We start from the raw sequence: 27,133 nt of genomic DNA on the forward strand, positions 1-27,133 counted from the left end.
AGAAACATATCCTTTGGAGATTTCCCTGCAAAAGAGCATCACATTTTAATCTTACAATGGTAAGTACTGTTGAGATAATTGGTTTATGCCTTAAAATTAAGATGCACCAGTTAGTTTATATACATTTCAGACAGCCAATGCATTTCTCAGTCTGTAAAGTATGGCTGGATGTTGTCTCCACAGGACTTCTGCTCTGCATCACAGCAAACCAGAAGCCCCAGCTCATGGATCACCCTCATCCTCCTGTACTCAAGTAAGAAACACATTTCAATAGATCGATGCATTTCTAAAATCCCACTCATGTAAAGTCATTCATGTACTGTATGTCAATATTGACCTTTTTGTCATTCCTCAGTTGTCACCATGTGCACTAGAGTAGAGGGCTGGTCCTACCATCACTCCAACAAAACTATGAACTGGGACACTGCTAGAAAGTGGTGCACGGAGCACTACACTGACATGGTGGCCATCCAGAACCGTGGAGAGATCTCCCACCTTAACAGCATCCTGCCCAGGCAGACCAACTATTACTGGATAGGGATCCGTAAGGTGGACGACGTGTGGACCTGGGTGGGGACCAATAAGACCCTTACTAAAGAGGCAGAGAACTGGGCAGACGGGGAACCCAACAACGGGGGGAACAACGAGGACTGTGTGGAGATGTACATCAAGAGACAGGCGGACACAGGGAAGTGGAACGACGAGTCTTGTATGAAGAAGAAGACGGCTCTGTGCTTCACAGCCTCGTGTCAGAGCGACTCATGTTACCATGGAGAGTGTGTGGAGACCATCAACAGCCACCGCTGTAAATGCTCTGAGGGCTTCTACGGAGAGCAGTGTGAACACGGTAAGCAAGCCCAGGATGATATAGTCCAAATATCTAATACAGGCAGTATGAAGCCAGCAAGCCCAGGATGATATAGTCCAAATATCTAATACAGGCAGTATGAAGCCAACAAGCCCAGGATGATTTTTTTTATTTATTTCACCTTTATTTAACCAGGTATGCAAATTGAGAACAAGTTCTCATTTACAATTGCAACCTGGCCAAGATAAAGCAAAGCAGTTCGACACATACAACGACACAGAGTTACACATGGAGTAAAAGGAGCAAAATAAATAAATAAAATAAAATAAATACAGTAGGGAAAGAGGTAGTTGTTTGGGCTAAATTATAGGTGGGCTATGTACAGGTCTAGTAATATGTGAGCTGCTCTGACAGCTCGTGCTTAAAGCTAGTGAGGGAGATAAGTGTTTCCAGTTTCAGAGATTTTTGTAGTTCGTTCCAGTCATTGGCAGCAGAGAACTGGAAGGAGAGGCGGCCAATGAAAGAATTGGTTTTGGGGGTGACCAGAGAGATATACTTGCTGGAGCGCGTGCTACAGGTGGGTGATGCTATGGTGACCAGCGAGCTGGGTACTTTACCTAGCAGGGTCTTGTAGATGACATGGAGCCAGTGGGTTTGGCGAGCCCAGCCAACGAGAGCGTACAGGTTGCTGTTCCAGTTTCAACTGACCTGAGCCCTAGGACCATGCCCCAGGACTACCTGACATGATGACTCCTTGCTGTCCCCAGTCCACCTGGCCATGCTGCTGCTCCAGTTTCAACTTCCACCTGACTGTGCTGCTGCTCCAGTTTCAACTGTTCTGCCTTATTATTATTCGACCATGCTGGTCATTTATGAACATTTGAACATCTTGGCCATGTTCTGTTATAATCTCCACCCGGCACAGCCAGAAGAGGACTGGCCACCCCACATAGCCTGGTTCCTCTCTAGGTTTCTTCCTAGGTTTTGGCCTTTCTAGGGAGTTTTTCCTAGCCACCGTGCTTCTACACCTGCATTGCTTGCTGTTTGGGGTTTTAGGCTGGGTTTCTGTACAGCACTTTGAGATATCAGCTGATGTACGAAGGGCTATATAAATAAATTTGATTTGATTTGATTTGCAATGGTGGGTAGTATATGGGGCTTTGGTGACAAAACGGATGGCACTGTGATAGACTGCATCCAATTTGTTGAGTAGGGTATTGGAGGCTATTTTGTAAATGACATCACCGAAGTTGAGGATTGGTAGGATGGTCAGTTTTACAAGGGTATGTTTGGCAGCATGAGTGAAGGATGCTTTGTTGCGAAATAGGAAGCCAATTCTAGATTTAACTTTGGATTGGAGATGTTTGATGTGGGTCTGGAATGAGAGTTTACAGTCTAACCAGACACCTAGGTATTTGTAATTGTCCACGTATTCTAAGTCAGAGCTGTCCAGAGTAGTGATGTTGGACAGGCGGGCAGGTGCAGGCAGTGATCGGTTGAAGAGCATGCATTTAGTTTTACTTGTATTTAAGAGCAATTGCTGGGGGCAGAGGGTGGTCTATAGCAGGCGACAATTGAAGGCCACGGAAGGAGAGTTGTATGGCATTGAAGCTTGCCTGGAGGGTTGTTAACACAGTGTCCAAAGAAGGGCCAGAAGTATACAGAATGGTGTCGTCTGCGTAGAGGTGGATCAGAGACTCACCAGCAGCAAGAGCAACATCATTGATGTATACAGAGAAGAGAGTCGGTCCAAGAATTGAACCCTGTGGCACCCCCATAAAGACTGCCAGAGGTCCGGACAGCAGACCTTCCGATTTGACACACTGAACTCTATCAGAGAAGTAGTTGGTGAACCAGGCGGGTCAAGAGTGTCCCCCCCATTTGAAGAGGGGGATGACCGCAGCTGCTTCCCAATCTTTGGGAATCTCAGACGACACGAAAGAGAGGTTGAACAGGCTAGTAATAGGGGTGGCAACAATTTTAGCAGATCATTTCAGAAAGAAAGGGTCCAGATTGTCTAGCCCGGCTGATTTGTAGGGGTCCAGATTTTGCAGCTCTTTCAGAGCATCAGCTGACTGGATTTGGGAGAAGGAGAAATGGGGAAGGCTTGGGCGAGTTGCTGTGGGGGGTGCAGTGCTGTTGACCGGGGTAGGGGTAGCCAGGTGGAAAGCATGGCCAGCCGTAGAAAAATGCTTATTGAAATTCTCAATTATAGTGGATTTATCAGTGGTGACAGTGTTTCCTATCTTCAGTGCAGTGGGCAGCTGGGAGGAGGTGTTCTTATTCTCCTTGGACTTTACAGTGTCCCAGAACTTTTTTGAGTTAGTGTTGCAGGAAGCAAATTTCTGCTTGAAAAAGCTAGCCTTGGCTTTTCTAACTGCCTGTGTATAATGGTTTCTAGCTTCCCTGAAAAGCTGCATATCACGGGAGCTGTTCGATGCTAATGCAGAACGCCATAGGATGTTTTTGTGTTGGTTAAGGGCAGTCAGGTCTGGGGGGAACCAAGGGCTATATCTGTTCCTGGTTCTAAATTTCTTGAATGGGGCATGCATATTTAAGATGGTTAGGAAGGCATTTAAAAAAAATAACCAGGCATCCTCTACTGACGGGATGAGATTAATATCCTTCCAGGATACCCCGGCCAGGTTGATTAGAAAGGCCTGCTCGCTGAAGTGTTTCAGGGAGCGTTTGACAGTGATAAGTGGAGGTCGTTTGACCGCTGACCCATTACGGATGCAGGCAATGAGGCAGTGATCGCTGAGATCTTGGTTGAAGACAGCAGAAGTGTATTTAGAGGCTAAGTTGGTTAGGATGATATCTATGAGGTTGCCCGTGTTTACGGCTTTGGGGAGGTACCTGGTAGGTTCATTGATAATTTGTGTAAGATTGAGGGCATCAATCTTAGATTGTAGGATGGCTGGGGTATTAAGCATGTTCCAGTTTAGGTCGCCTAGCAGCACGAGCTCTGAAGATGGATGGGGAGCAATCAGTTCACATATGGTGTCCAGAGCACAGCTGGGGGCAGAGGGTGGTCTATAGCAGGCGACAATGTGAGAGACTTGTTTTTAGAGAGGTGGATTTTTAAAAGTAGAAGTTTAAATTGTTTGGGTACAGACCTGGATAGTAGGACAGAACTCTGCAGGCTATCTTTGCAGTAGATTGCAACACCGCCCCATTTGGCAGTTCTATCTTGTCTGAAAATGTTGTAGTTTGGGATGAAAATTTCAGAATTTTTTGTGGTCTTCCTAAACCAGGATTCAGACACGGCTAAGACATCCGGGTTGGCAGAGTGTGCTAAAGCAGTGAATAAAACAAACTTAGGGAGGAGGCTTCTAATGTTAACATGCATGAAACCAAGGCTATTACGGTTACAGAAGTCATCAAAAGAGAGCGCCTGGGGGAATGGGAGTGGAGCAAGGCACTGCAGGACTACGATATAGTCCAATAATCTAAAACAGGCAGTATGAAACCAACTGCATTGTTCTTTTCTAAACGGTTCTGCACCGGTACCTTTCTGCGTTGTGTTCTGGTAAGGTGTAGGTGGAAGATAAGGCTCTGGACACAATTCAGACGGTTGTCTCTCTTTTAATGGCTGCATGGAATGGATACAGATACAGGGCAAACGTTACTGCTGCCATCTGGACTCCCATACAAGTATATGTGCCTCTCCTCATCACGCTCTGAGCAAACTCAGTAGTAAGAGTATCAACAAAAAATACATTGTACAAAATGTGACATGTTCATGTTTTCAAAAGACTCATTACATTTTATAAATGTTGTACACCAATACACTAATAATTAGCCAATAAGTGCAAAATATTTCTTAGAGAGTGTACTATTGTACCATTATTAGCTGAAGCAAACTAATGGAGCAACAATGCCATTTTTTGACATGCCCGGGCAAGTAACAAAATGAGTGACAACAACGAACTAGGCACATTAAACATGAAATACAAAATGGTCACATTTCACAACACACCTGCATGGAATGGATACAGATACAAGGCTAAAGTTACTGCTGCTGTCTGGACTCCGTTAAAGTATATTTGCCTGATAAAAAGACAAAAGACAGCGTAGAAAACACACGAGAAAATCATTTTAAAAACTCACGATGTCTGTACCTGAAAGAGATCCTCTGCCGCCACAAAGCTAACGACAGTTGAGCTAGCCTTGCAAAGTTGCACTCTAACATTATCCCCATTCAAATGAATATATATTCCTATAAACAGTAATGCAACACTAAATCGGTGACGATATAATTTTTGCTTGACTTTTCTTGTGAATTTGTGAACATGTGCATTCCAAAGACCGTAACACCTACCTCTCCTCATCACGCTCTGAGCGAACTGAGGAGAAAGAGCCTGGCTCCCGTTGACGACATCACAGCATTAACACAATTTAGAAATACAATAAAATAATTCATTCTTGAAAGAAATGTAATATATCTTAAAATAACACATTAAAACACACTCAGGAATGGGATGCCATCTTGAAATCTCACAATCATTCCTTACCGGCAGTATTAACGTCTTGGCCTAAGGAATGGGGGAACCTCTAGGAGTTAAATAAACAGTACTTCTGACGTAGATGTTCAGAGTGTAAGTGAGTCCATTCAGGAAGGATGTGAGCCATGGTAGTCAGTGCAGGCAGCCAACAGGAGTCTATAGTGTTGTTTCCCATCACACAGACAGAAAACCTGTCTGTCTCCCTGTATCCTCATGACAACTTGTCTGTCAACCTGTATCCTCATGACAACCTGTCTGTCTCCCTGTATCCTAATGACAACTTGTCTGTCTTTCTCCAACTGTATCCTCAAGATAACCTGTCTGACTCCCTGTATCTTCATGACAACTTGTCTGTCTCCCTGTATCCTCAAGACAACCTGTCTGTCTCCCTGTATCTTCATGACAACTTGTCTGTCTCCCTGTATCCTCAAGACAACCTGTCTGTCTCCCTGTATCCTCATAATAAGTTTTCTTTCACCCTGTATCCTCAAGACAACCTGTCTGTCTCCCTGTATCCTCATGACAACCTGTCTGTCTTCCTGTATCCTCACGACAACCTGTCTGTCTCCCTGTATCCTCATGACAACCTGTCTGTCTCCCTGTATCCTCATGACAACCTGTCTGTCTCCCTGTATCCTCATGACAACCTGTCTGTCTCCCTGTATCCTCATGACAACCTGTCTGTCTCCCTGTATCCTCATGACAACCTGTCTGTCTCCCTGTATCCTCATGACAACCTGTCTGTCTCCCTGTATCCTCATGACAACCTGTCTGTCTTCCTGTATCCTCATGACAACCTGTCTGTCTCACCGTATCCTCATGACAACCTGTCTGTCTCATTGTATCCTCATGACAACCTGTCTGTCTCCCTGTATCTTCATGACAACTTCTCTGTCTCCCTGTATCCTCATGACAACCAGTCTGTCTCCCTGTATCCTCAAGACAACCTGTCTGTCTACCTGTATCCTCATGAAAACTTGTCTGTCTCCCTGTATCCTTTTTCAACTTGTCTGTTCATGTATACTCATGACAACCTGTCTGTCTCCCTGTCACGGTCCCTGCTAAAGCCAGTGTCAGTTGCTCTCACCCCAATGGGATTTTCTCCTTTGACTCGACGTGTCAGTATTCCTGTGAAGAGGGGTACCGGCTGAGCAGCTCAGGGCCTGTGAGATGCACAGCCTCAGAATCAAGGTCAGAACAGCCTCTCACCTGTGAATGTAAGTATATCCTCTTATAAACCTTATAAATAAGGTGTTCTGGAAAGACTAATAACAGAAGAAAATAAGCTACAATTTGTCATAAACTTTTGATTTGTACTTTCTTTGAATTACTTCAGTGTCTTGCTATCGGTCTTTATACCAGTATGACAGCTTAGACCTCCTGTATTTCAGTTGTTGTGTATCTTGAGTAATGTCTTCATCGTGGCACATTTAGTCAGTTATTACGATCTGCCCTCTCCTCCCCAGTGGTCTTATGCAGTGAGCTGTATGAACCTGGGAAGGGTTCCATGGCCTGCTCCCATCCCCTGGGCTCCTTCAGCTACCTGTCCACCTGTACCTTTACCTGTGAGGAGGGCTATGAGAGGCTGGCCTCCAGCTCTGCTACCCTGCAGTGTGGAGCCTCGGGACAGTGGAACGACTCACAGCTGCAGTGTATTGGTATGTACAGATACTGGATATCTGTAAACGTAGCCCCCATAACATGTTACATCAACTGTAGTTGCTATAAATATATGAATGACACAGGACATTTTCCATTCAGAAATATCTAGGAGGGCAAATAGAGTTTTGTAAATGTATGACAGTAGAATTGTCTCTGGACACAGACTGACCACTGCACCACTATTCACTCTGTCTTGCAGCTGTAAGCTGCCCTACCCTCCAGCAGCCACAGGATGGCGCTATCAGCTGTGGAGAAGACTTCACCTATGGAAGCAGCTGTAACTTTAGCTGCTCTGAGGGTTATCTCCTCAAGGGGGCGATCACAGTGACCTGCACATCAGCTGCTGAGTGGAGTGAGGAGATACCACACTGTGAAGGTGAGGACAAACTTTTTTGCATCTTTAAAATAGACCTGATTTAAACCATTGTCTACATTGACAAGAGTTTTTAAACCAATGTATTTATTGACAAGATAGACATCTGACCACTCTAACAATGGAAAAACATGTCCAATATTAAGTAATTTTTCTCAAAGTTGCTGAAATGCTACGTGCGTCTACTTATATTAGTGCATTCGTAAAATAACATGTATTTATTTAACTTGGCAAGTCAGTTAAGAACAATTTGTTATTTACAATGAGATGCAGTGCCTTACACCGCTGCACCACTTGGGAGCTCCAAACTACCAGGGCCATAAACATAACATTACGAAACCTCTCTTCAATCAAATAAGCCTCACATAGCAAATTAGCAATGACATTTTTTGTTGACCAAATTCGACACCATCTCATTGACCTTCATACAAAATTTCCTCACTTCAGGGACTTATTTTCATAGACATATTTTGGGCAGAGTAAAACCTCTCACTTCAAATCTTCCTCTCTGTTTAAACTCAGTCAATTTACACACGATACTAAAACAGTATAGACTGAGTTTAAATAGAGAGAAAGTGGTGAAATGAGAGGTTTTACTCAGCCCGAGAGCACAAAATATTAAGAACACCTGCTCTTTCCATGACAAAGACTGACCAGGTGAATCTAGGTGAAAGTTATGATCACTTATTGATGTCACTTGTTAAATCAACTTCAATCAGTGTAGATGAAGGGGAGGAGACAGGTTAAAGAAGGATTTTTAAGCCTGAAGACAATTGGATTGTGTCTGTGTGCCATTCAGAGGGTGTAAAGGCAAGCCAAAATATTTAAGTGCCTTTGAATGGGGTATTGTAGTGGGTGCCAGGCGCACCAGTTTGAATGTGTCAAGAACTGCAACGCTGCTGGGTTTTTCACGCTCAACAGTTTCCCGTGTATCAAGAATGGTCCACCACCCAAAGGACATCCAGCCAACTTGAAACAACTGTGGGAAGCATTGGAGTCAACATGGGCCAACATCCCTATGAAATGCTTTCGACACCTTGTAGAGTCCATGTCAAACGAATTGAGGCTGTTCTGAGGGCAACTCCGTGGAGGGGGGTTACTCAATATATATATATATATATAATATACCATTTAAAAGACGCTTTAATCCAAAGTGAGTTGCAGTCATGCGGTCATCCATTTTACCTATAGGTCTTATCTACTTATGGATGTCTGCCACACACATGAGCTCTCCAACGACAATCATTTTCATTATTTCATCCACAACTGTTTGTTTCCTTTTGTGGTATTTTAATATACTAACCACTGTGTCCTTCTCTCAGCTGTCCAGTGCCCCTCTCCTGTGGTTCCTCTGGGGGGTCAGGTCAGCTGTGAGGCCCCCTCACATCCCTGGGGCTCTGTCTGCAACTTCAGCTGTGATGAGGGCTACGATCACCAGGGGGCCCCAAACATGCAGTGTTCACGGTCAGGGGAGTGGAGCGCTGACACACCTACCTGCACAGGTATGTTATAACCTCTGTTACTCTCTCTGTGAGACACAATCAAACTGAATATTCTGTGAGACACAACCAAACTGGATATTCGCTGGTCATCAGGACAAAGTATGTCTTATGTAGTGGTTATAAAGGCTTTATGAATGCATCATGAATGCATATCCTACATAAGGGGGCTACCAAAATTCGACCATTCTTGAGAGGGTTGTAATCAGTGATGTGACCAATCAGTTGATTCAGATTGTTTGACTGTTTTCCTCTGTTGTTCCTTGTTTCCTCCAGCCACACCTGAGCCTCCATTGAACCCCACTATCCTAGGCCTGGCAGCAGGGGGCGCTGTGTCAATATTTGTCCTGTTTCTGGCCGCGTGGCTCCGCAAACGAATGAGAGAGAAAGGTAAACACAGAAGAAGTCCCTTACACTCACAGTCATTGGCTAGGAATTAGAAAGATAAGAAATTCTAAAATATCTCTGTTTCTTAACACAGATTTGATTCAGAATGGCTTTTTCTTACTTGACAATACTCATCAATATGCTCTCCATTGCCTCCTTCCAGCTAGATCTGAACAGCAACTACCATTGAGAAACCTTTATAGACCTACAGGAACAGCATCGACAGCCTCATATAGAGTCCAACAACAACAGCAGGAACAACAACTGCCTGTATTTTTATGACAACTTGTCTGTCTCCCTGTTTCCTTGTTACAACTTGTCTGTCTTCCTGTATCCTCATGACAACCTGTCTGTCTCCCTGTATCCTTGTTACAACTTGTCTACTCCCTGCATCCTCATGACAACTTGTCTGTCTCCCTGTATCCTCATGACAACTTGTCTGTCTCCCTGTATCCTCATGACAACTTGTCTGTCTCCCTGTATCCTCATGACAACTTGTCTGTCTCCCTGTATCCTCATGACAACTTGTCTGTCTCCCTGTATCCTCATGACAACTTGTCTGTCTCCCTGTATCCTCATGACAACTTGTCTGTCTCCCTGTATCCTCATGACAACCTGTCTGTCTCCCTGTATCTTCATGACAACCTGTCTGTCTCCCTGTATCCTCATGACAACCTGTCTGTCTCCCTGTATCTTCATGACAACCTGTCTGTCTCCCTGTATCCTCATGACAACCTGTCTGTCTCCCTGTATCTTCATGACAACCTGTCTGTCTCCCTGTATCCTCATGACAACCTGTCTGTCTCCCTGTATCCTCATGACAACCTGTCTGTCTCCCTGTATCCTCATGACAACCTGTCTGTCTCCCTGTATCTTCTTGACAACCTGTCTGTTTCCCTGTATCCTCATGACAACCTGTCTCCCTGTATCTTCGTGACAACCTTTCTGTCTCCCTGTATCCTCTCAAGCTGTGCATATCCTTGAATAAAAATGCAGTAACACAGTAGTGGGTTAGTCAAATTCTACACTGTTATAACAAAACCTAACTCAATGAAATGCACTTGAAATAGAGGTTGACTTGACATAGTACATTTGTCAACTGTTAGCTTACAATATTCAACAGTTTATACACCCCATTATTCATGACAACAAATGCTTGATGTGGTGTTAGCCAGACATTTCAAAGGAGTGAAAGAGACATTTCAACACCAGCTCAGTATCTGTGAGTCTCTGCCCAGGCCAGAGGCTGTTGTTGATGACTGCTTCCTCAATCTTTGTTTCCTGTTGCAGCCCGGGCTTTGGGCTTTGGGCTCTGGCACCTACTCAGAGACGCTCTTATCTGTCTGACCGACACAATAGGATAGAGTCCAGATATCTAAAAGAGGGAGAACGTTACCAAGTTGGAACTTCCAGAGTAGCCTGGAATGAATGATGAAAGGTTTCTTTGGCCGTTGTTGTAATGTGGCGTGTGTGTGTGTATATTATATACACTGCTCAAAAAAATAAAGGGAACACTAAAATAACACATCCTAGATCTGAATGAATGAAATATTGTTATTAAATATGTTTTTCTTTACATAGTTGAATGCTGACAACAAAATCACACAAAAATTAGCAATGGAAATCAAATTTATCAACAAATGGAGGTCTGGATTTGGAGTCACACTCAAAATTAAAGTGGTAAACCACACTACAGGCTGATCCAACTTTGATGTAATGTCCTTAAAACAAGTCAAAATGAGGCTCAGTAGTGTGTGTGGCCTCCACGTGCCTGTATGACCTCCCTACAACGCCTGGGCATGCTCCTGATGAGGTGGCGGATGGTATCCTGAGGGATCTCCTCCCAGACCTGGACTAAAGCATCCGCCAACTCCTGGACAGTCTGTGGTGCAACGTGGCGTTGGTGGATTGAGCGAGACATGATATCCCAGATGTGCTCAATTGGATTCAGGTCTGGGGAACGGGCGGGCCAGTCCATAGCATCAATGCCTTCCTCTTGCAGGAACTGCTGACACACTCCAGCCACATGAGGTCTAGCATTGTCTTGAATTAGGAGGAACCCAGGGTCAACCGCACCAGCATATGGTCTCACAAGGGGCCTGAGGATCTCATCTCGGTACCTAATGGCAGTCAGGCTACCTCTGGCGAGCACATGGAGAGCTGTGCTGCCCCCAAAAGAAATGCCACCCCACACCATGACTGACCCACCGCCAAACCGGTCATGCTGGAGGATGTTGCAGGCAGCAGAACGTTCTCCACGGCGTCCCCAGACTCTGTCACGTCTGTCATGTGCTCAGTGTGAACCTGCTTTCATCTGTGAAGAGCACAGGGCGCCAGTGACAAATTTGCCAATCTTGGTGTTCTCTGGCAAATGCCAAACGTCCTGCACGGTGTTGGGCTGTAAGCACAACCCCCACCTGTGGACGTCGGGCCCTCATGCCACCCTCATGGAGTCAGTTTCTGACTGTTTGAACAGACACATGCACATTTGTGGCCTGCTGGAGGTCATTTTGCAGGGCTCTGGCAGTGCTCATCCTGCTCCTCCTTGCATAAAGGCGGAGGTAGCGGTCCTGCTCCTGGGTTGTTGCCCTCCTTCGGCCTCCTCCACATCTCCTGATGTACTGGCCTGTCTCCTGGTAGCGCCTCCATGCTCTGGACACTACGCTGACAGACACAGCAAACCTTCTTGCCACAGCTCGCATTGATGTCCCATCCTGGATGAGCTGCATTACCTGAGCCACTTGTGTGGGTTGTAGACTCCGTCTCATGCTACCACTAGAGTGAAAGCACCGCCAGCATTCAAAAGTGACCAAAACATCAGCCAGGAAGCAGAGGAACTGAGAAGTGGTCTGTGGTCACCACCTGCAGAACCACTCCTTTATTAGGGGTGTCTTGCTAATTGCCTATAATTTCCACCTGTTGTCTGTTCCATTTCCACAACAGCATGTGACATTTATTATCAATCAGTGTTGCTTCCTAAGTGGACAGTTTGATTTCACAGAAGTGTGATTGACTTGGAGTAACATTGTGTTGTTTAAGTGTTCCCTTTATTTTTTTGAGCAGTGTGTATGTATATCTATCTATCTATCTATCTATCTATCTATCTATCTATCTATCTATCTATCTATCGATCTATCGATCTATCGATCTATCGATCTATCGATCTATCGATCTATCTATCTGGAACTGTCCCCAACTATACAGGAGTCCTTTCCTCCCCCAGTCTCTCCCCTGTGTGCTGCCATTCTCGCAGCTTTATGGGACTCCTACAGCTGGTGATCAATCAGCCCTTGATTACTCACCAGCCCCAATTAGACCTGGCCGGAGAGCCTGTCGAGACCTGGCACGTCCAGCAGAGGGAGCCATCGCCTCAAATCAAATCAAATTTTATTTGTCACATACACATGGTTAGCAGATGTTAATGCGAGTGTAGCGAAATGCTTGTGCTTCTAGTTCCGACAATGCAGTAATAACCAACAAGTAATCTAACTAACAATTTCAAAACTACTGTCTTATATCAAATCAAATCAAATCAAATTTATTTATATAGCCCTTCGTACATCAGCTGATATCTCAAAGTGCTGTACAGAAACCCAGCCTAAAACCCCAAACAGCAAGCAATGCAGGTGTAGAAGCACGGTGGCTAGGAAAAACTCCCTAGAAAGGCCAAAACCTAGGAAGAAACCTAGAGAGGAACCAGGCTATGTGGGGTGGCCAGTCCTCTTCTGGCTGTGCCGGGTGGAGATTATAACAGAACATGGCCAAGATGTTCAAATGTTCATAAATGACCAGCATGGTCGAATAATAATAAGGCAGAACAGTTGAAACTGGAGCAGCAGCACAGTCAGGTGGAAGTTGAAACTGGAGCAGCAGCATGGCCAGGTGGACTGGGGACAGCAAGGAGTCATCATGTCAGGTAGTCCTGGGGCATGGTCCTAGGGCTCAGGTCAGTTGAAACTGGAACAGCAGCATGGCCAGGTGGACTGGGGACAGCAAGGAGTCATCATGTCAGGTAGTCCTGGAGCTCAGGTCCTAGGGCTCAGGTCCTCCGAGAGAGAGAAAGAAAGAGAGAAGGAGAGAATTAGAGAACGCACACTTAGATTCACACAGGACACCGAATAGGACAGGAGAAGTACTCCAGATATAACAAACTGACCCCAGCCCCCGACACATAAACTACTGCAGCATAAATACTGGAGGCTGAGACAGGAGGGGTCAGGAGACACTGTGGCCCCATCCGAGGACACCCCGGACAGGGCCAAACAGGAAGGATATAACCCCACCCACTTTGCCAAAGCACAGCCCCCACACCACTAGAGGGATATCTTCAACCACCAACTTACCATCCTGAGACAAGGCTGAGTATAGCCCACAAAGATCTCCACCACGGCACAACCCAAGGGGGTTATACATAGTGTAAGGGGATAAAGAATATGTACATAAGGATATATGAATGAGTGATGGTACAGAGCAGCATAGGCAAGATACAGTAGATGGTATCGAGTACAGTATATACATATGAGATGAGTATGTAAACAAAGTGGCATAGTTAAAGTGGCTAGTGATACATGTATTACATAAGGATGCAGTCGATGATATAGAGTACAGTATATACGTATGCATATGAGATGAATAATGTAGGGTAAGTAACATTATATAAGGTAGCATTGTTTAAAGTGGCTAGTGATATATTTACATCATTTCCCATCAATTCCCATTATTAAAGTGGCTGGAGTTGAGTCAGTGTCAGTGTCAGTGTGTTGGCAGCAGCCACTCAATGTTAGTGGTGGCTGTTTAACAGTCTGATGGCCTTGAGATAGAAGCTGTTTTTCAGTCTCTCGGTCCCAGCTTTGATGCACCTGTACTGACCTCGCCTTCTGGATGATAGCAGGGTGAACAGGCAGTGGCTCGGGTGGTTGATGTCCTTGATGATCTTTATGGCCTTCCTGTAACATCGGGTGGTGTAGGTGTCCTGGAGGGCAGGTAGTTTGCCCCCGGTGATGTGTTGTGCAGACCTCACTACCCTCTGGAGAGCCTTACGGTTGAGGGCGGAGCAGTTGCTGTACCAGGCGGTGATACAGCCCGCCAGGATGCTCTCGATTGTGCATCTGTAGAAGTTTGTGAGTGCTTTTGGTGACAAGCCAAATTTCTTCAGCCTCCTGAGGTTGAAGAGGCGCTGCTGCGCCATCTTCACGATGCTGTCTGTGTGAGTGGACCAATTCAGTTTGTCTGTGATGTGTATGCCGAGGAAACTTAAAACTTGCTACCCTCTCCACTACTGTTCCATCGATGTGGATAGGGGGTGTTCCCTCTGCTGTTTCCTGAAGTCCACAATCATCTCCTTAGTTTTGTTGACGTTGAGTGTGAGGTTATTTTCCTGACACCACACTCCGAGGGCCCTCACCTCCTCCCTGTAGGCCGTCTCGTCGTTGTTGGTAATCAAGCCTACCACTGTTGTGTCGTCCGCAAACTTGATGATTGAGTTGGAGGCGTGCGTGGCCATGCAGTCGTGGGTGAACAGGGAGTACAGGAGAGGGCTCAGAACGCACCCTTGTGGGGCCCCAGTGTTGAGGATCAGCGGGGAGGAGATGTTGTTGCCTACCCTCACCACCTGGGGGCGGCCCGTCAGGAAGTCCAGTACCCAGTTGCACAGGGCGGGGTCGAGACCCAGGGTCTCAAGCTTGATGACGAGCTTGGAGGGTACTATGGTGTTGAATGCCGAGCTGTAGTCGATGAACAGCATTCTCACATAGGTATTCCTCTTGTCCAGATGGGTTAGGGCAGTGTGCAGTGTGGTTGAGATTGCATCGTCTGTGGACCTATTTGGGCGGTAAGCAAATTGGAGTGGGTCTAGGGTGTCAGGTAGGGTGGAGGTGATATGGTCCTTGACTAGTCCCTCAAAGCACTTCATGATGACGGAAGTGAGTGCTACGGGGCGGTAGTCGTTTAGCTCAGTTACCTTAGCTTTCTTGGGAACAGGAACAATGGTGGCCATCTTGAAGCATGTGGGAACAGCATACTGGTATAGGGATTGATTGAATATGTCCGTAAACACACCAGCCAGCTGGTCTGCGCATGCTCTGAGGGCGCGGCTGGGGATGCCGTCTGGGCCTGCAGCCTTGCGAGGGTTAACACGTTTAAATGTCTTACTCACCTCGGCTGCAGTGAAGGAGAGACCGCATGTTTTCGTTGCAGGCCGTGTCAGTGGCACTGTATTGTCCTCAAAGCGGGCAAAAATGTTATTTAGTCTGCCTGGGAGCAAGACATCCTGGTCCATGACTGGGCTGGATTTCTTCCTGTAGTCCGTGATTGACTGTAGACCCTGCCACATGCCTCTTGTGTCTGAGCCGTTGAATTGAGATTCTACTTTGTCTCTGTACTGACGCTTAGCTTGTTTGATGGCCTTGCGGAGGGAACAGCTGCACTGTTTGTATTCGGTCATGTTACCAGACACCTTGCCCTGATTAAAAGCAGTGGTTCGCGCTTTCAGTTTCACGCGAATGCTGCCATCAATCCACGGTTTCTGGTTAGGGAATGTTTTAATCGTTGCTATGGGAACGACATCTTCAACGCACGTTCTAATGAACTCGCACACCGAATCAGCGTATTCGTCAATATTGTTATCTGACGCAATACGAAACATATCCCAGTCCACGTGATGGAAGCAGTCTTGGAGTGTGGAGTCAGCTTGGTCGGACCAGCGTTGGACAGACCTCAGCGTGGGAGCCTCTTGTTTTAGTTTCTGTCTGTAGGCAGGGATCAACAAAATGGAGTCGTGGTCAGCTTTTCCGAAAGGGGGGCGGGGCAGGGCCTTATATGCGTCGCGGAAGTTAGAGTAACAATGATCCAAGGTCTTTCCACCCCTGGTTGCGCAATCGATATGCTGATAAAATTTAGGGAGTCTTGTTTTCAGATTAGCCTTGTTAAAATCCCCAGCTACAATGAATGCAGCCTCCGGATAAATGGTTTCCAGTTTGCAGAGAGTTAAATAAAGTTCGTTCAGAGCCATCGATGTGTCTGCTTGGGGGGGATATATACGGCTGTGATTATAATCGAAGAGAATTCTCTTGGTAGTTAATGCAGTCTACATTTGATTGTGAGGAATTCTAAATCAGGTGAACAGAAGGATTTGAGTTCCTGTATGTTTCTTTCATCACACCATGTCACTTTAGCCATAAGGCATACGCCCCCGCCCCTCTTCTTACCAGAAAGATGTTTGTTTCTGTCGGCGCGATGCGTGGAGAAACCCGTTGGCTGCACCGCCTCAGATAGCGTCTCTCCAGTGAGCCATGTTTCCGTGAAGCAAAGAACGTTACAGTCTCTAATGTCCCTCTGGAATGCTACTCTTGCTCGGATTTCATCAACCTTGTTGTCAAGAGACTGGACATTGGCAAGAAGAATGCCAGGGAGTGGTGCACGGTGTGCCCGTCTCCGGAGTCTGACCAGAAGACCGCCTCGTTTCCCTCTTTATCGGAGTCGTTTTTTGGGTCGCTGCATGGAATCCACTCCGTTACACTGGTTGTAAGGCAGAACACAGGATCCGCGTCGCGAAAAACATATTCTTGCTCGTACTGATGGTGAGTTGACGCTGATCTTATATTCAGTAGTTCTTCTCGACTGTATGTAATGAAACCTAAGATGACCTGGGGTACTAATGTAAGAAATAACACGTAAAAAAACAAAAAACTGCATAGTTTCCTAGGAACGCAAAGCGAGGCGGCCATCTCTGTCGGCGCCGGAAGTATAAGATGTATACTCCGTTTGTCAACAGGCCTTGACGAGTCTCCCCTGGTGGATGACCTGCTGTACGCCACAATATGCACGGAGTACCAGAGAGCAGTATCATTTCATCCAATTGATAAGACTAGAAACATATAGTTTGGAGATTTACCTGCAGAAGAGCATCACATTTTAAACTTACAATGGTAAGTACTGTTGAGATAATTGGTTTATGCCTTAAAATTAAGATGCACCAGTTAGTTTATATACAGTTCAGACAGCCAATGCATTTCTCAGTCTGTAAAGTATGGCTTGGGGTTGTCTCCACAGGACTTCTGCTCTGCATCACAGCAAACCAGAAGCCCCAGCTCATGGATCACCCTCATCCTCCTGTACTCAAGTAAGAAACACATTTCAATAGATCGATGCATTTCTAAAATCCCACTCATGTAAACTCATTCATGTACTGTATTTCAATATGGACCTTTTTGTCATTCCTCAGTTGTCACCATGTGCACTAGAGTAGAGGGCTGGTCCTACCATCACTCCAACAAAACTATGAGCCTTACGTAGCAAGTTAGCAATGACATTTTGTTGTTGACCAAATCCATCTCATTGACCTTCATACTAAAATTCCTCACTTCATGGGCTTATTTTCATGGACAGATTTTGGGCTGAGTAAAACCTCTCACTTCACCTCTTCCTCTCTGTTTAAACTCAGTCAATTTACACATTTACACACAATACTAAAACAGTATAGACTGAGTTTAAATGGAGAGAATGTGGTGAAGTGAGAGGTTTTACTCAGCCCGAGTGTACAAAATCTTTAGAACACCTGCTCTTTCCATGACAAAGACTGACCAGGTGAATCCAGGTGAAAGCTCTCACTTATTGATGTCACTTGTTAAATCAACTTCAATCAGTGTAGACGAAGGGGAGGAGACAGGTTAAATAAGGATTTTTAAGCCTTAAGACAATTGGATTGTATCTGTGTGCCATTCAGAGGGTTAATGTGCAAGCCAAAATATTTAAGTGCCTTTGAATGGGGTACGGTAGTATGTGCCAGGCGCACTGGTTTGAATGTGTCAAGAACTGCAACGCTGCTGGGTTTTTCACGCTCAACAGTTTCCCGTGTATCAAGAATGGTCCACCACCCAAAGGACATCCAGCCAACTTGAAACAACTGTGGGAAGCATTGGAGTCAACATAAGCCAGCATCCCTGTTGAATGCTTTCGACACCTTGTAGAGTCCATGTCAAACGAATTGAGGCTGTCCTGAGGGCAACTCCGTGGGGGGTAACTCAATATATATATATATATATATATATATTAATATACCGTTTAACAGATGCTTTTATCCAAAGCGAGTTGCAGTCATGCGGGCATCCATTTTACCTATAGGTCTTATCTCCTTATGGATGTCTGCCACACACATGAGCTCTCCAACGACAATCATTTTCATTATTTCATCCACAATTGTTTGTTACCTTTTGTGGTATTTTAATATACTAACCACTGTGTCCTTCTCTCAGCTGTCCAGTGCCCCTCTCCTGTGGTTCCTCTGGGGGGTCAGGTCAGCTGTGAGGCCCCCTCACATCCCTGGGGCTCTGTCTGCAACTTCAGCTGTGATGAGGGTTACGATCACCAGGGGGCCCCAAACATGCAGTGTTCACGGTCAGGGGAGTGGAGCGCTGAAACACCTACCTGCACAGGTATGTTATAACCTCTGTTACTCTCTCTACTGAATAATCTGTGAGACACAACCAAATTGAAATTCTGTGAGACAACCAACCTGGATATTCGCTGGTCATCAGGACAATGCATCATGAATGCATATCCTACATAAATGGGCAACCAAAATTCGACCATTCTTGAGAGGGTTGTAATCAGTGATGTGACCAATCAGTTGATTCAGATTGTTTGACTGTTTTCCTCTGTTGTTCCTTGTTTCCTCCAGCCACACCTGAGCCTCCATTGAACCCCACTATCCTAGGCCTGGCTGCAGGGGGCGCTGTGTCATTATCTGGCCATTCTCTGGCCGCATGGCTCCTCAAATGAATCAGACAGAAAGGTAAACACAGAAGAAGTCCCTTATCTTCTAAACTCACAGTCATTGGCAGGGAATAAGAAAGTTATAAGAAATTCAAAGATATCTCTGATTTGATTCAGAATGGCTTTTTCTTACTTGTCAATACTCATCAATATGCTCTTCATTGCCTCCTTCCAGCTAACAAGATTGATCTGAACAGCACCTCAGACATTGAGGAACCTTTACAGACCTACAGGAACAGCATTGACAGCCTGATATAGAGACCAGCAGGAACAACAGCAGGAACAACAGCAGGAATAACAGCAGGAACAACAGCAGGAATAACAGCAGGAACAACAGCAGGAACAACAGCAGGAACAACTGCAGGAATAACAGCAGGAATAACAGCAGGAATAACAGCAGGAACAACAGCAGGAACAACTGCAGGAACAACAGCAGGAACAACATCAGGAATAACAGCAGGAACAACAGCAGGAACAACTGCAGGAACAACAGCAGGAATAACTGCAGGAACAACTGCAGGAACAACAGCAGGAACAACAGTCGGAACAGGCTGGCTCTCTTTTCAAAGAAGATCTGCTGGTCACCTGGATCACAGTTCCTCAGTATTGTAATGTAGTAGGTTAGATAGCCTTGAATCGTCTGACTGGGAGAGAGGTGCTACGTTGAGTATACAGAATCATCTGTTCTCATGATGGTCCTACAGAAAATGTATTTTTCTCCCTAAGGGAGTTTTGTATTGAACAAATTGTTCACCACTGGCTGGTATATGACCACAAGTGGACACATTTCTTATGATACTGATTTTGACAGCTATTTTATACAAACTACAGAAAGTTATATATTGTCTTCCCCTGTATAATTATTTGTATTATCATAAATATATTTTTATGATTTTACAAAACTGTGAAATCAATGCCTTTCAGTATTTAAGTTATATTTATTTTTAAACCACAGTCTGTGTGTTACAGAATTCAATTTGATGTTGAAAAAGTGTCCTTTTAAATATAATAAATGTTTCAAACATTGTCAATAATGTTCTTATTTTTTCCATTATTTTCTGTCTGATGCTTTATATTATAGCTGTAAATAAATAGTCCGTGGCTATCTGAGTTCAAATATACCAACAGAGAGCAACATTACTTCAAATACACCAGTAGAATAAGAATAGGTAGAGTGGTACGAAAGGACCCCAAGAGGGCTTCGCTAAGCCCCACGCCCCCTTGGTTACTTTAGCAACCTCTGACATTTTCCCAGGAATCCCAAATCCCCTTTCAACCACTGGCAAAATCCCCTCCGAATGATCCCAATCTGTGTTTCTAATGAACAATAAATAAACACAGACTACCCCTTACAAAGCAGGAATCTCTTTGGTATTTTGTGTCAGACTGTCATTACAATTGCTTCACAGAAACCTGGTAAAATGATGTGTGTAGTGCAGCTAGCCATTAAATGGCTCTGAATTCACCTTCAGCATACAGTCAAAGCTATAACCACAGAAAGCACATGATGAAGATAGGCAGAAACTGCTTCTCCTATAGAAATCCCTGATAACACTCATAGGAGATGTCATTGCAATAGTGGCTGGCTAAGCTCATATGTAGAAACACATCATTGGGTCTAACGGTCTTCTCACACCAAACTGTGCATGTGTAGGCCATCAAATCAAATACACTCCTTTGATATAAAGTTGTTTTTGACAAAAAAGAAAACACGTCAGTTTGTAACTTTCACAAGGTTGGAGTAATAACATCCTCAACTACTTATTTAAAAAAATAGTTACTCTGCTATAACCACCTTTGGTGCTAATTAGGGCACTCAAATCATATCTACAGCAGATGGGATGTCGACAGCAGATGGGAGTTGTATTCATAACATTTCTAACTAGCTAACATACATTTTGAGAGCAAGTTATTGTGAGGACAGATGCTGGGAGACAAGAAGCAAGTACAGGGAGTGAACATTTAATAAATAAACGACATGAAGGACAGATATAGGGTAGTGTAACCGATGTGACATGGCTAGGTAGTTAGCGGTGGTGCTCGCTAATAGCGTTTCAATCGGTGACGTCACTCGCTCTGAGACCTTGAAGTAGTTTTTCCCCTTGCTCTGCAAGGGCTGTGGCTTTTGTGGAGTAATGGGTAAAGATGCTTCGAGGGTGGCTGTTGTTGATGTGTGCAGAGGGTCCATGGTTCAAGCCCAGGTAGGGGTGAGGAGAGGGACAGAAGCTATACTGTTACATTGAGGATGTTGACCTGGATCACTGGTTGCTGTGGAAAAGGAGGAGGTCAAAAGTGGGCGTGAGTGTAACCGTTGTGAAATGGTTAGCAGTGGTGCGCACTAACAGCGTTTTCGATCAGTGACGTCACTCGCTCTGAGACCTTGATGTAGTTGTTCCCCTTGCTCTGCAAGGGCTGTGGCTTTTGTGGAGCGATAGGTAACAATGCTTTGAGGGTGGCTGTTGTTGATGTGTGCAGAGGGTCCCTGGTTTGAGCCCAGGTAGGAGTGAGGAGAGGGACGGAAGCTATACTGTTACAAGGGCAATCAACAAAGTGAAGGAGTCCAGGTTAGTCCAATGAGCACTGATGCGCGTAATGATGGTGATAGGTGTGCGTAATGATGGACCGGCTGAGGCGTGGGAGCCCAACGAGCCAGCTGAGCTGTCGGAGCACGACGAGTTGGCTGAGGCGTGGGAGACCGACGATCCTGCTGAGCCGGGGAGCCTGACGAGCCGGCTGAGACATGACGTTGGATGGGAGCCTGCCGAGCCAACCAAGACAAGGAAACTTTTCGAACAGCTAAGGCGTGGAAGCCTGACAAGCCAGGTGATATACCCCGGTTTCTTCGGCAGCGGCAACCAGACCCGACGTAACCAACGACGTCACCAACAACAAACAATTCTAAAAACTCCCTGATGCTTCAAATATGGGTGTCAGCATTCTGTGAGGACAGACATTGGGAGATGAGAAGGAAGTATAGGGAGTGAATATTTCATAAATTACCGACATGAAACAAACAAGGACGGTGTCTGGACAGGGGAAAACAAAACGACAATAATGCTGACAGGGGTAACAAACTGAGGAACAGACAGATATAGAGGGGCAATCAACAAAGTGAAGGACTCCAGGTGAGTCCAATGAGCGCTAATGCGCGTAATGATGGTGACAGGTATGCGTAATGATGGGCAGCCTGGCATACTCGAGCTCCAGAGAGGGGGAGTTGGAGCAGGCATGACAGTTATATTATATTAAGTGGTTAGCTAGCTAGGGTTGGCAACGTTTTGTGGCCAATGAGACTGAGAGCTAGCAAACCAGCTGATCTACCAAATAATGTAACAAAGTATCATTTAGGATTTGAAAAAAATTATCCAACAGGCTCTGTATTTCAGGAATCACAGTATCAAGTAATCCTGCTAAACTGTTCAGTGATTTAGCCATTTAAACATGATTTGTTTTTATGAAAATAGCCCTAACTGGCTTTCATACGATTTAAAGGTGAGCTCAACTTGTTTGAGGTGTTGGACTCAATTACATTTCCTATCCATTGGAACACTGTTAATGAATGCATCATGGTGGCGGTGGGGTTATGGTATGGGCAGGCATAAGCTACAGACAACAAACACAATTGTATTTTATGGACGGAAATTTGAATGCACAGAGATGATGTGACGAGATCCTGAGACCCATTGTCATGCCATTCATCCGCTGCGATCATCTCATGTTTCAGCATGATAATGCACAGCCCCATGTCGCAAGGATCTGTACACAATTCAGAGAAAGCAGAAACTGTCCCAGTTCTTCTATGGCCTGCATACTCTCGTGGAAATTTCCTGTATTTACCAAATCATGAGAGCAAACCACACACAAGTCAGAGTTAGTTATCACAAAGTCCATCTTTAATTATATGAGCTCCATCACAACCCTGTGACTCTCAGATCAATTCAGTGTCTATAAACGAATTCTCTGAGAGTCCCTTACACATTGCAACTAAGATCCTTTATAGCAAAGACACACATAGCCAGACAGCATTGGCATAATTTATCGTTCAGCTTTGTCTCCTAAACTATGTCCTTTTCTCAAACTCAGAACCTAAACAAATCCTCCATATCAACAGGCCATATATCAATCCATCCTATCTTGACAAGATCACAGAGACTGGCACACAGACATTGTGGAGCCAAGAGATACACGCTTGACCTCTCCCCCCCTCTCTCCGGCCCAAGCAACTTAGTCTTGACAGAGAACAGATACTGCAACCCCGCCACAGTATTATACAAACACATTCTGATGAGAAGTAACTTACAAACATATGATGAACACTAAAACATCTTACCTATGTTACCAACTAATTCTGATTATTCCCCAACAATACTCATCAGACATGTCATCAATTGAGCATGTTTGGGATGCTCTGGATCGACGTGTATAACAGCGTGTTCCAGTTCCTGCCAATATCCAGCAAATTCGCACAGCCATTGAAGACGAGTGGGACAACATTCCACAGGCCACAATCAACAGCCTTGATCAACTCTATGCAAAGGAGATGTGTCTCACTGCATAAGGCAAATGGTGGTCACACCCAGTGGCGATTTTAGCATGTAAATCTTGGTGGGGCAAAACCTAAAATAACTGGGATGCATGCCAGTAAAGCCACTACACAACACAACACTAAACAATACATTAATTGCACTGTAACGGTGACAAATGGTGACAACAAACTGTTAGTGCCTACATAAAGCTGTCCCAACATCTTACCACTGCTACACCTGGTTATCAGCGGAGTTTTGTCTGGCAGCGAAACAGTTCATTCAGCCTCATTTACTGCCTTTTAAAGAAACATAGCTTTTATGGCTGACTTGCTTAAACAAATGTGGTTTCTAATGACAATTGTGAAGTACAAGTAATCTGTAATTTCGATTAAGACATTAATGTGCTAGCTTGGACGGACAATATATAACTATATATGTTTTTCATACTTTCGAAATGTACAGAACATGGGCTGTTCTTACAGTATTCTCCCTGTACACCAAGTCAGAACAGCAGATGAAATTAAGAGGGGTAAATAGACCAAATTATTAGAGTGAGGCACAATGGGCAAAAATTTAATTTTGTTTTATTTAACCTTTATTTAAACAGGAAGTCGCATTGAGATTAAAAATCTATTTTACAAGAGAGCCCTGTACTCATTAAAAATAAAAACAGAATATTAAAGCAACATACACATGTTTATAAAACAATATAATTCAGCACAATAAAAAACAAACATTTAATAAAAGCAATCAACTGCAACTACGTAGAGGTCGTCAATCAATCATTTAAACTTCCTGAGTGACATCAGCACATCTATCTGCAGTGAACTCTGCAGATTGTTCCACAAATTAGGGGCAAAAAAACTAAACGCAGATTTTCCCAAATCTGTGGAGACCGGAGGATCTCTAGTTGTATCTGTTCCTGTGAACAGGTTTGATAACTTATGATTCTTAACTTTATTAATGATGTTACATATAGAGGGAGTTTCTGTCAGATTGCTTTGTAAATAAATAAAAGAGAATGCAGCTTTCTTCTTACAGACAGAGAGGTTCATCCCAGATGTTTATACAGACATTCTTCTTACAGACAGAGAGGTTCATCCCACATGTTTATACAGACATTCTTCTTACAGACAGAGAGGTTCATCCCACATGTTTATACAGACTTTCTTCTTACAGACAGAGAGGTTCATCCCACATGTTTATACAGACTGTCTTCTTACAGACAGAGAGGTCCATCCCACATTTTATACAGACTACAATGATGAATCCTAAAATTGTCCCCTGTGATAAAACGTATTGCTGAATGGTAGACTGTTAGTGGAATTCTAAATTCCTCTGTAGTATTTCCCAATCAGAATTATTACTCTGTCAATGCATTCTAAAGGGATTGTAAGACCCAATATTTTTATAAGAAATGGACAGAGTTAAAAGTCAGGTAACAGCGTTTAATTCAAGAGAGTACTGAAGCAAAATACAAAGAACCTTACATTTTAAAGAGACAACATAAAATGACATCATCAGTTTCCCACACCCTCTCCGATCCACACAATAGCGCAGTGTTTTCATGTCCGGAGATGTCTTCTACTCCCCTCATAAACCAAACATTCCAATCTGTCTAAAAGATATCTTCTCCTCCACTAATGGAATATCAAGGACCATTCTTATCCGTCAGAAAAGATATATCATCCCTCTCCCTTAAACTTCCCGCAAGGTACAGACAATTAATTTGTTTTACTTACATTTTCAGTAACAGCTTAACCAAGAACCCATACATTTCATACCATAACATAATAGTATTAGAATAAATGGTTCTTAAATAAATGTATACATAATTAATCATTTCAACTATAATTTCCTCCAACATAGACTGTGTCCAAGGGTTTTAAAACAGAGGTTGTGCCGCATGCATGTAAACAATATCACCAACATCCAATACAGGGAGAGGCGTTGTTTGAACAATCATTCTCCCATTTGTAATACTAAGGCTTGATTTATTTCGATATAAAAAAACTATCTTGGATCTTAACTTCTTTGTCAGATTTTTTATATGTATTACGAATGACAACTAACATCTTACAACACAACATAGACTTAGTATTACTTAGCTACATATCTCCCTGGCATATTACATAATTTATGCAGCAGCATACTATACATTGTTGGACTCACCTTGTTGTGCTGTGTTCACTTCAACAGGAAAGTGGTGCGGCGGTCCTTCGAGGGAAAATTTTGTCATCAAAGTCTGGCATTCTCTGGATTTATGGGTCTTTCAAAACAACTGGAGGCTGGATTTACAATCCTGAGTTGGATGACTGTTCGAAACGTATTTTCCAAGTTGGAGCTAATTTATTCCCGACTTCCCAGTTGTCTTGAACTCACTGAAGTCAAAGTTTTCGCACTTCCAAGTTAACAGTTATTGGGAGCGAGGCACAAATCATGCTTCATTGACAGCATGGCCAATGTCGAATGTTTATCATTTTAAACTTGGAAAAGAGCCCCTTAATCCCAGATTTGGGACCACACAGCCACTGTCACTGATTCCTTCCAAACCAATCGCTGAATTTGCGATTTCCAACTTGTTTTGTAATGTTTATGTCCAATGGTGAATGAGCACCGATACACATTTAATCTATAATTTCTCTTTCTCTTGACAAGGATTAAAAAGGATTTGTCAGTAGATTGTCGGGTTGATTCATGATGACTGCTAGCTAAGATTTTGAAAGTATGATGTTGACATGATCAGTCCAATCAAAGCTACCTGTAGATATAACGTGATTTGACGTCATTTTATCTGTGGCTAATGACCTTGAGCCTTCTTGGACGGGCACTTCTCATGTAAGTCTATGGCAGCACCCAAAAGGGCTAGACATTTCAAGGTTTTCTCTTAGACTTTGGGGTGACGTAGTGTCCACATGAGTGACAGAACACTGAGCCAATCACGGCGCAATGCTCCATATTTTCTGCTGGCTTGCCCCACCACCACAGAGAGCACTGAGCTAGGCTGAAACACCTGCATTTTTCTGCCTTACTCAAGAAAACAAAAAAGAGCCCATGTTTGTATGTGGCTTTTTTAATTCAAATAAGTTTGCAAACTGATATGTGACACGTATTAATGCCAAAATAACATGCAAAATAACATGCAAAACAGGCAAGCCACACCCTCCCACCAAAACATTTTCATAACATTTTTTTCCCAAAAATGTGGGGCTCAAAACATGAATGACGGGTCACTACTGGTCACACCAGACACTGACTGGTTGTCTGATCCATGGCCCGGCATTCTTTTTAAGGTATCTGTGACCAACAGATGCATATCTGTAGTCCAAAGATTAAGGCCTCAATTGACGGATTTCCTTGTATGAACTGTACAATCTTTGAAATTGTTGCATGTTGTGTTCATATTTTTCTTCAGTGTAGATGATACAGTATCTGTCACCTCATCAGTCACACCTGGACTTCATTACTACCTTGATTACTTACCATTTCAATCTAAAGCCTGCAGGGTAGCCTGGTGGTTAGAGCGTTGGCTTAGTAATTGAAAGGTTGAAAGTTCAAATCCACATGCTGACAAGTAAAAATCTGTTGTTCTTTCCCTGAAC

At 44.1% G+C, this 27,133-nt stretch overlaps 1 protein-coding gene and 1 long non-coding RNA gene across 2 annotated transcripts in view; both read left to right on the plus strand.

The window, feature by feature from the left end:
- The window catches only part of LOC112251671 (P-selectin-like), a 65,351-nt gene that overhangs the window by 26,612 nt on the left and 11,606 nt on the right, over window positions 1-27,133 (plus strand). Inside the window, exons 17-18 of the mRNA XM_042322731.1 lie at window positions 6,780-6,971; window positions 7,175-7,351. Coding sequence (XP_042178665.1) covers window positions 6,780-6,971; window positions 7,175-7,351 — 369 coding nt within the window. The remainder of the gene's footprint in view (window positions 1-6,779; window positions 6,972-7,174; window positions 7,352-27,133) is intronic.
- On the plus strand, window positions 17,082-17,518 carry LOC121846554. The gene is made up of 3 exons (XR_006083492.1): window positions 17,082-17,159; window positions 17,284-17,353; window positions 17,456-17,518. It is a non-coding gene; the product is annotated as an uncharacterized LOC121846554 (long non-coding RNA).

Source organism: Oncorhynchus tshawytscha, linkage group LG05 (genome assembly GCF_018296145.1).
Source record: "Oncorhynchus tshawytscha isolate Ot180627B linkage group LG05, Otsh_v2.0, whole genome shotgun sequence".
In the NCBI taxonomy this organism is placed as follows: Eukaryota; Metazoa; Chordata; class Actinopteri; order Salmoniformes; family Salmonidae; genus Oncorhynchus; species Oncorhynchus tshawytscha.